At 37.2% G+C, this 10401-nt stretch overlaps 1 protein-coding gene across 1 annotated transcript; it reads right to left on the bottom strand.

The window, feature by feature from the left end:
- Positions 1-6693: 6693 nt before the first annotated feature.
- Positions 6694-7637, bottom strand: LOC123856396 (olfactory receptor 5G9-like). The gene is given in 2 exon segments (XM_045892599.2): positions 6694-6869; positions 6872-7637. Coding segments are annotated over 2 exon segments (942 nt in total).
- Between the last annotated feature and the right edge of the window lie 2764 nt (positions 7638-10401).

The following is a 10401-nucleotide window of genomic DNA, read 5'->3' as shown; positions in this document are numbered from 1 at the left end:
TTAGGCTTTTAAGAATCGAGGATATAAGGCCATTTTGAGGGAATCTTTATTAACATGAAATGGGAGAAAGACTAATATCAGCGTTAGAAGTTAATGATGCTTCATCACATTCCTTTCAAAATTCTGTCGAATCACTTCTGTGTCCGATATTGTGCTAGATTCTGGTGATCAAGAAGGAGTATTTCCACAGGACATGTGACAAGGAAGCATTTCTCTTTGTCTAGGCTACTAAAATTTTATAAAATTTGATCAGGAGCAGATGGTGTCTTATGCCTTCCTAACATCCATAAAGATGATCATATAAAATCTTTATTAGACAAGCAATAATAATAATATTAGAAATAGCAGTCACAATCTTCTGAGAACTTATCTGTAATATCTTTCTTGATTTTATAATAATAAAGTGCCCTACATAATGTTATCTCCATTTCATAGATGGGTATAGTAAGAAATTTTTTGTTTAAATTTTCTGTATTATTGGATACAGCTTCTTATTTTGAATTCTGCACTATGCAGAGTCACTTGTGAAACATGAATATAACTAGGCCATTCCCATCTAAATTCTCTCTCTCTTCTCTCCCTCTTTCTTCCTCTCCCTCAATATATCATTCACACACACGAATCTAAGCATATTTAAAAATAGGGGTTTTTTTTCCCTTGATTGTCTTTCACCTTGGTAGGGGATAAGAATGTGTGAAAACAGCATCTTTTTCTCTCTCCAAACATCTTCCTTAAACCTCTCTCTCTTTTTCCTCAAAGTTCCATTTCGAATGTGTCCATCTGGAATAGACCAGATGTCCCTTTTCCCTTCTTTGGCAGGAGAATCACTCTTTCAGTGTAAGTAACATGTCCATCCCACACTTGGTAGGGGCTGTAAATCCTGAGACTCTGCCTTTCCAAAACCTCAGAGGTAAGCACTTACACCAGGAGAGGATCTCAGCCAGAGAATCCCAACAGCCTGGACACAGCCGCCAGATCTGGGGTGGGGAAGCTGGGGAGGGCGGGGAGCATGGGGGGCGGGGCGAGGGAGGGCAGGTACCAGCCCAAACACACAGTAGAGGCATACCTTCAAGATATTCAAGATATTCAAGATATCGGTTCCAGAGCACTGCAATAAAAGGAATATTACATTAAGCAAGTCAAATGAATTTTTTTGGTTTTCCAGTGCATATAAAAGTTATAGTTACATTATACTGTAGTTTATTATGTACAATAGCATTATGTCTAAAAGAACAATGTACATGCCTTAATTAAAAATATGTTATTGCTAAAAAATGCTAACCATCATCTGAGCTTTCGGTAAGTTGTGATTTTTTGCTGGTGGAGGGTCTTGCCTCCATGTTGAGGGCTGCTGACTGATCAGAGTGGCTGCTGAACATTGGGTGGCTGTGGTAATTTCTTAAAGTTAGACAACAGTGAATTTGGCCACATCCATTGACTCTTCACTTGACCACTTAGAGGTCATTGCAGGCTTACTAACTGGTCTAATTTCAGTATGATGTCTCAGAAAATAGGGAGGCTTAAAGAGAGGGAGAGAGACAGGGGCACCAGCCAGTTCAAAACACCCCCATCTACGACAAGTTTCACCATCTTATACGGACGTGGTTCGTGGTGCCCCAAACAATTACAGTAGTAACATCAGGATAGCTAATCACAGATCATTATAGCAAATATAATGATAGTGAAAAAACTTAAAATATTGCAAGAGTGACCAAAATGTGAGAGGGAGACTCAAAGTGAGCAAATGCTGTTGGAAAAATATTGCCGATAGACTTGCTCACTTCGGGGTTCCCCCAAACCTTCAATTTGTAAAAAGCAAGTATCCGCGAAGCACAGGAAAGTGAAGTGCGATAGAACAAGGTATATGGGCATTTGTTTCTCTTGAAGGGTGTCAAATGGGGAGAGAGAAAATGAACAGAAACCTCTTCTCAACTACATGCTTTTTAAATTATCTTCTCCTAATTTTATTCTCCTTTAATTCACTAAAGCTTAATAGTCAACCAAGGTGTGGTGTGGGTGTTCTGCTCCTACCCTCTGCCTTCAAAAGAGGGATTTACATCAGTTTGAATTAGGATTGGTTATATAAGATAGGAAACTCAAAATAACAGTAACTTTAAAAAATTATTTAAAGAAATTTATTTTCTCTATCATAAAACAAATCTGGAGGTAGTCAATATAGGGCTGATAATGGCTGATATACAGTATCAAGAACCTAAACGCTTCCTCATGGTGCCAGATGAGTGCTCAAGGTCCAGCCATTAGAACTGCATTCCAGGTAATAGGAAGGATACAGGTGAGAGGAAAGGCACTTCCTGAAATTCTAAGGAGACTTCATAGAAGCACCTTACAAAGTTTCCACTCATCTGTCTGGGACTTGGTCACATGTCAACACTCACCTACAAAGGGGATTGAAAACTGCAGTCTTTTATTGTGGTTTTAATGTGCCTAGCTAAAAATGGGACATCTATTAAAGAAGGGGAGAATGAAAGATGGGATGCTTCTTTGATAGTTTTTGCTATAGAGACAAATGGAACCTATTGGTTTCTTTTCTTAGCTATTCTTTTTCCTAGATGATCTTATTAAGGTGATGGTATTATCATAATAGCTAAAAGCATAAGTTTTCCTGTCTGGGATCTGAGTCAAAACCCCATCCCCACTACTTATTAGCTGCATGGTGCATCCTGGCATCTACTCCATCCCATTATACTATTTTTTTTAAAGATTTTTATTTATTTATTCATGAGAGACAGAGAGAGAGAGAGGCAGAGGGAGAAGCAGGCTCCCAAGGAGCAGAGAGCCCGATGGGGGACTCGATCCCAGGACCCTGGGATCATGACCTGAGCTGAAGGCAGACGCTTAACCATCTGAACCCCCCAGGCACCCACCCATTATGCTATTTTTTGTAATACTAGTACTGATGCCCAGCTGATTTACCTTTACTTACAAGCCTCTCTCCCTCAAATATATGCTCCATGGAGGGTCTTTGCCTATCTTATTCACTGCTGTATCCTCAGAACTTGATAATGCCTACAAATTAGGAATCATCACTCATCGTCATTGTTAATTTTATGAATTCTTTTGGCAATTAAAAATCCTCTTGAGAAGAATATTTAATAGAAAATAGTTTATTTAAAATATTTGATTTGTGATTTAGTTTAAAACTGGCTAGAATAATATTTAATATGAAATTTTGTAAAATTACACACACACACAGAGAAAATTACTGGAAGAATATAAGCCAAAGATTGAACATAGATTATCTGTATAGGCAAAATCATATTACAAAAACATGTGTTTGTTAAGATTTCATTATCTTTAAAATAGACTGTGTACATTTATATGTATCTTAAAGCTATATATATATATATATATATATATATATATATATATATATACTATACAAACGTGCAGAAATGGTAAAATGCCTGAAATAAGTGTATTAAAATAGGCACAGTTTTTATATGCAACTGGTGGAATTACATGAGTTTATCTTCTTTTGTTTCACTTTCCAAATACTCTACAATAATTAAAGCCCCCCCAAAATGTGTTTTTATTATTTTTCCTAGGCAATAACAACAAAAAAATTTTAAGTTTAAGTACATATTTTATATTCTTACTAGTTCAAAGACTTTTTTATTCATTTATACATTAAATTATATGATAACCTAAGTAAATTGAAATATCTCAATTAAAAATTATTTTTGCTTCATCATTGAAAAGAAGAGGTACAAACCATGGAAAAAATGGTTTGCGGAATCTCTTGGAGGGCACAAAGCCTAGGTTACAAAAGAGTGTGCTCTCCATCAGCATCGTAAGATTTGACTTCAGCCCCATTATATTTGGCCTTGGAATTGCTCAAGTGAAATTCAAGGAGATTGCAGTCCCTGAGCCACCACCCTGAGTTCAGATAATGGTTCACATCCATCTAAATGAGTTCTAATGGTTCATTCTTTAGATGAGCTACCCATAAGATATCAAGAGCCTTGGCAAAAGTACAGTGTCTACACAGATGATCCCAGTGAATTTCAGGGACTTTTTAAGCACCTGAAGAACACCTGATATCACCCTCCGTCTGAAGGTCGGGTTCTTTACCAAGAGATATTTTAGATGCACCGAGGCTTATAATCAATTCTGCATCCCTTTTCTTGACTGGAAACTTTTTCTTAAATCATTTATAAAACTTTCATTATTTAAATGAGACATAAAGTGTGGTGTAGACTGTCCGGTGTGTCTCCCAACATCATGAGATGAACAAAGTCTAAAGACTCCATGACCCAAATTATTTGTCCACCACCACAGCTCCCCAAGGCTGCAAGAGTCAAGTATCATGGGAGGGGCCTGCCTGGTTGTGATTTGGATCAATTCGTGCTGAGACACAGAGTGGCCACTGAATGACTGTGAATGAATTCCCTGCCCTTACCCTTACGTAGCTTTCCTTCTCCCAGATGGCTTCAGACGTGGTATGTGTCCCATCACTCACACCAGAGGGCACATGGGGCTCACAAAACACCCTCTGGACCCCAGGCTGAACCAAAGCTACCTGGATCCCAATAACTCAGGTGAAAAAGGTTTGGGGTGCATAACTTTCCTAGTCCAAAATCATAGAGAAAACAGATCATATTCGTATTTGTACCCTGTAGCATTAAACTTAGAAATTAGAGAATCTACTGCTGAAAACTCAATGGGAGGGGGAAAAAAAACAACAACAACAACAACAAAACTCACAGAAAAACAAGAGAATGCGCAAGAAACTTCCTTCAGTGCAAGATCTGTGCTATAAAGGCACAGCCTAAAACACTGATAATTTTCCTTTCAGCGAGAGAAAAGGAAGTCACTTATTTCACCACTAGCTGCAAACACAGACATCTGAGTGCTGATCCCAGCCTTCATCTAATTAATCATTTCAAAAATAAATAAATGATGTAAATTAAAGGGAAGACATTTCTGAGCTAAAATCTGAATCCTTTGCAGAGCATCCCATCGGCACTCATTCTGCCTCTCTAGTTTCCTAGCCCATGGCTCATTCCTGCTCTCTGAGACAGTTGCTTCATTGAAACCATGATCTTGCCTACCTTATATACCACTTCATTGTCTTGGTATTCAGTTCCCTCCACAACCTGCTCACTCCCTCTGAACTCAAACCACTCTATGCCAGTCCTTGCAAAGTGCTATGCTTAAAATAACTGCAATATTCAAAGCAGGTTCATGATCCCAAGAAGGAATCGCTGGGACATCCTCATTCCATCAATACTGCCAAAGAAAGGATTTGTTTATCCAGGAACTCCATCATGAAATTGATTAGGGCACAGACTTGAGATACATTTATTCTTTAGTTCTCCCTGTATCGTTCCTGAGGCATGTTTCACTCTGCTTCCCCCACCCCATATCTTTCTATAATCTAGAGATAAATTTTCTATTTTTAGATCACACTCAGCGATCAGGACCCAAATGCCTGCAGACTCAAGCTTGCACCAAAACAACACTTTTCAAAAATCATTTTATCTTTTCTGATGTAATTATAATGCCTCTTGAATTGTTCAACTGTTGTAGGAGGGACAGAAAGGTGTTAAAATATATTTTAAACTTCATTCTATTGTATTTCTTTTTTTTTCTAATCTGTAACAACAAAAATGACTAACATGAAAATAGGATATACATTTTCTGCATTTTAGTTTACCTCTGACTTTTTTTTAAAAAAGATTTTATTTATTTATTTGAGAGAGAGAGAATGAGAGAGAGAGAACACATGAGAGGGGATAGGGTCAGAGGACGAAGCAGACTCCCTGCCGAGTAGGGAGCCCGATGCGGGACTTGATCCCAGGACTCCAGGATCATGACCTGAGCCGAAGGCAGTCGCCCAACCAACTGAGCCACCCAGGCGCCCCTACCTCTGACTTCTTAACCTATTGTACAACCTATTGCCTCTGATTTTTTAGAATTTTCTTGTTCTCTCATTCACCCATTAGCATTTTATTTCTAATTTCTATAATAAGCAATGCTGATTTATTTTTATCCGAAAGAAATAAGAAAAACTAAATATCAAATATTAAAGTAATAGTTGGAATAACTTCAGAGTTAAATATGTAGAGAGGCATTATCTCGTCGCTTGTCACTTGGTGGAAGAATAAGAATATAAGTTTTGTATCGTCATATTGTTCACCTTTTGCTTGTCTATATTTGCTTTTCTCTGCAGTGATTGTGACATGATATTCTTAGAAGCAAGAATAAAGAAAATATGCATAAAAGATATTTAAAGGAATATGACATGAGGAGTTCCTTTAGTTAAAAAAAATCATTTGTAGCTAAGTGAGCTGCTCTGTTTGCTATTTTTGATTCTGTATTTAGGAATGGGGGTCATATATGTCATTCCAGTGAATCTCACCTGGTCAACACACGTATATTGGTCCAACTAGTGCCATAGTATTAGTAGCTAGATGATTCAACACTTATTAGATTTTTATCCTATGCCCAATAATGAAATTATTTGAGGAAGCAGAACTGCTTTGACTCTGGGTGACTGGGGATTTTTATCATCCACACACACATGATTGAAATGGAGCTTTAAAAAAATAGTTGGCAAGCATGCCATACTCCAAATTCTGCACATTGCTTAGCATCTTCGGATGACGACCAGGTAGACTAACCATGTCTAGAAACTTTTCGTTTTATCTATTTTGTATTCCAGACCAGAATTTAGCTTCTGATGCAGAACTTCCTCCTAACGATCATTCTGCACATGGCAGCTTTCACTTCTTTATTTCTCAAGCTGTGGAGGAGAGGATTCAACATGGGGATCACCACGGTGTAGAACACCGACACCACTTTATTGACGTCCAGAGAAAAAATTGCACTTGGCCTTACATAGATAAGAAGAGAGTCCCATGTAAGATGGACACCGCCGTGAGATGGGAGGAGCAGGTGGAAAAGGCCTTGCGCCTCGCATCTGCAGAGCGGATCCTCAGGATGGCAGTAAGGATGTAAAAATAGGAGATTATAATGGTCAGGCTACTGACAACCAGGACGGGTCCAGCCACAATGAAAACCAACAATTTATTGATCCGGGTGTCAGCACATACCAGAGAAAGAAGGCGGGACATGTCACAGAAGAAATGATTAATAATGTTGGAACAGCAAAAGGGAAGCCTGGAAGCAGCTGTTGTATGAGTCACGTTGCTCAGGAACCCGACAGCCTAGGGTCCAACCACCAGCTGTATGCAAAGGCTCTGCAACTTGGTAACGGAATACAATAATGGGCTACAGATGGCCACATAGCGGTCATAGGCCACGGACGCCAGCAGAAGACACTCAATGGCCACAAAGAACCCAAAGAACCATTGCTGAAAAGCACAGCCCAAGAAAGAGATGGCCTTCCTTTCAGCAAAGAAGTCACTGAGCATCTGGGGACCCACTACTGACGAAAAGCAGATGTCCACAAAGGACAGGTGACTGAGAAAAAAGTGCATGGGAGTGTGAAGGCGGGAATCCATCTGGATGAGAATAATCATACCCAAGTTTCCTGTCATGGTAACCAGGTAAAAAAGTAGAAAGAGCAAGAAAAGGAAGACTTGCATCTGAGGATGATACTTTAAACCTATGAAAATAAACTCTGTGATTCTTGTATAGTTTCCATCAGCCATTGATTGTGTTGGTCTTCTAGAGTGAGAAAAGCAGAAAATAGATAATGCATACAACTTTATATAATTTAAAAGCATAACATAACACACGAGAAAAGAAACTACAGGTCCAATTTGGGAACATTGATATAAAAAGAGACTAATTAAATGCTAGCAAATCAAATATAGTGAAGTTCTTGAGAGCAATATGGCTTAAATGTTTTAAAGAGAAAATCAGAACTAAGAATTGGGTCACCATTTGAAAACCTATAAAATTACTCACCACATTTACATATTAAAAGAAAATGCATTATAATTATTTTAATAAAATTCTTTAAAGAATTTGATAAAATGTGGTTCTCAAAAAAAAAGAAAGAAAGAAAGAAAGAAAGAAAGAGAGAAGAAAAGGAAAAGAAACAGAGAAAAACTTTCCAAACTGGAAACAAAAAGGAACTATTTAACTCAGTAAAAAGAATCTTCCTGAAACTTCCAGAGAATATATGTGTGCAGGGTAAGCACTGGAAACATTCACACTATAACCAGAAACTCTATATTCTCACAATTTGTACTATTTAACGTTATACTGGAGAACACATCTGAAGTACTAAACCATAAGCAAAGAAAGACAATGTAAGAATTCTAGAAAACAGAGAGAAGAAAATACTGTCACTATTTGCAGGCAAAACTGTACAATAGCCAACCAATAAGATAACTTTTTTAGAAAAAATTAAACAGTTCAACAAAGTAGTGAAGATAAGTATAAAAAAGTCAATAATAATTATCTATGAATTATAATGGAAAACTTACATTCATTGACTCAAATTGATAAAATAGCTATAAATAAGCCTAACAAGGAATGTTCAAGATTCGTATGAAGAAAAATACAAATTATAGAACTTTACTGTGCAAGGGAAGAAATGCCTAAATCAGTGAAAAATACATTTCATGTTTTTTTATGTATTTATTAAGATTCCTTTCTTCCTGAGAAAGCAAAACTTAGCTCTAACAGGGAGAGTGAGAATCTGCATGGCCATTCTTCAGGTTGGAATAACAGACACAGATAAATCAATTGTGAAGTGAACAGGAAACAATATTTCTCCCACAGATATGCTACAGCTATAAAGTGTCTTAACAACATTGGGGGGGTGACAAATGTTTTATTACTCACTGAGACACTTTATTTTTTTTAATTGTTATGTTCAATTAGCCAACATATAGTACATCATTAGTTTTTGATGTAGTGTTCAGTGATTCATTAGTTTTATATAACACCCAGTGCTCATCACAACACATGCCTCCTTAATACCCATCACCCTGTTACCCCCTCCCCCATCCCCCTTCCCTTCTGTAACCCTTAGTTTGTTTCCCAGAGTCCAGAGTCTCAGAAACTTTATTTTCTAAAATTACAGGCTGTCTAAAATTTTTGTTTGAAACTGTATCAGCAAGATGAACCATCCCACTCTGGTCTGGAATATTTGACAGAGCAAAACAGTCTCGATTCCCAACACAGGTACAAAACTCCATGTGAGGGATATCTGGATACAACTCTCTACATCTATCTTATCTTTGTAATTTTCAAGGAAACAGGACCCTGCGCTACCTGTTTGGTTTAGACCTTTTCTGATGTTGTGATGTTTTGAGCTCATCAGAATTGTTCTTGATTTAAATTTTACCTAACTGTTCCACTTCTCAAAAACCTATAATAATTCTAATTTTTCTTTGTTCAATGAAACAGCCATGGTTCGTAGGGTGTATGGTCTCCCTCATTGCAATGGGTCAAAAGCTGAATGGGTCAGGCTACAAACTTGCTCCTGGATGTTTAAGACTGATTTAAAGAACACCCACCACACTGTGTGGCAAATTAATGCAATTCTAACCAATTGGAAAAATCAAATGAAAATACAATTTTTAATAAGACAATCTGATTTTTAAACTCATGGAAGAGAAAAATATTCAAAAATAGCAAAGACAATTTCAAAAGAGAAAAACAAAGAAAAGGGATGTAGTATTCTGGATATCAACAAATAAATAAAGCCATCATACTTACACCAATAAGGTGTTGTTACTAGAATAGATGGGAGATGAACAGAGGACAGAAAAACTAGAAAAACCATAGGCAGACCTAGGCATAGATATCAATTTAGTATGAATAAAGGTGTTCTTTCAATCAGAAAAGTAAAGATTAATTACCCCTACAAAAGTGTTACAGTATTTGGATGACCATTTGAAAAAATAGGTAATATTAAAATTCTACCCCACACCACTAAACTAAAAAGAAAAATTCTAACTATAAACATGTAACATAAAAACACCAAAGAATAGTATTATGATGTGTTGTAGGGTTGGTCTTCTAAAACAGAACATAAAAATCACCTGAAGAAAATGGGGAAACATTTTACTACATCATAATTTTAAGTAGATGGATGCCAAATACACTCCAAGGAAAAATAAGACACACAGATGGAAAAAATACTGACGCATATGTCACAAAGGATTAAAATCAGATCACACAAAGAACTGCCACAAATTATCCACTAAAATACTCATTGTGACACCCCACGTAGAAGATGCAAACTGGCCCGCCACAGACGCTCAAAGTCCCAACAAATATGAAAGAATGTTTCATATCCCAAATCATCACAGAAACCAAATTGAAACAATTATATACTATTTTCACCCATCAAATTGACAAGATATTCAGAAATGAGAAATATAAAATACTGACAAAGCCGGGAGACAATAGGGTGGTCACAGGAGATCAGTGGTTGCAACAGGGCCACGGCTTTCT

The sequence above is a fragment of the Mirounga angustirostris genome, unplaced genomic scaffold (genome assembly GCF_029215605.1).
Source record: "Mirounga angustirostris isolate CCGP_5_RB_7025 unplaced genomic scaffold, mMirAng1.0.hap1 SCAF_13, whole genome shotgun sequence".
Lineage (NCBI taxonomy): Eukaryota > Metazoa > Chordata > Mammalia > Carnivora > Phocidae > Mirounga > Mirounga angustirostris.
The sequence above is the reverse complement of the archived record's forward strand: the minus strand, read 5'-3'. Positions and strand labels throughout refer to the sequence as shown.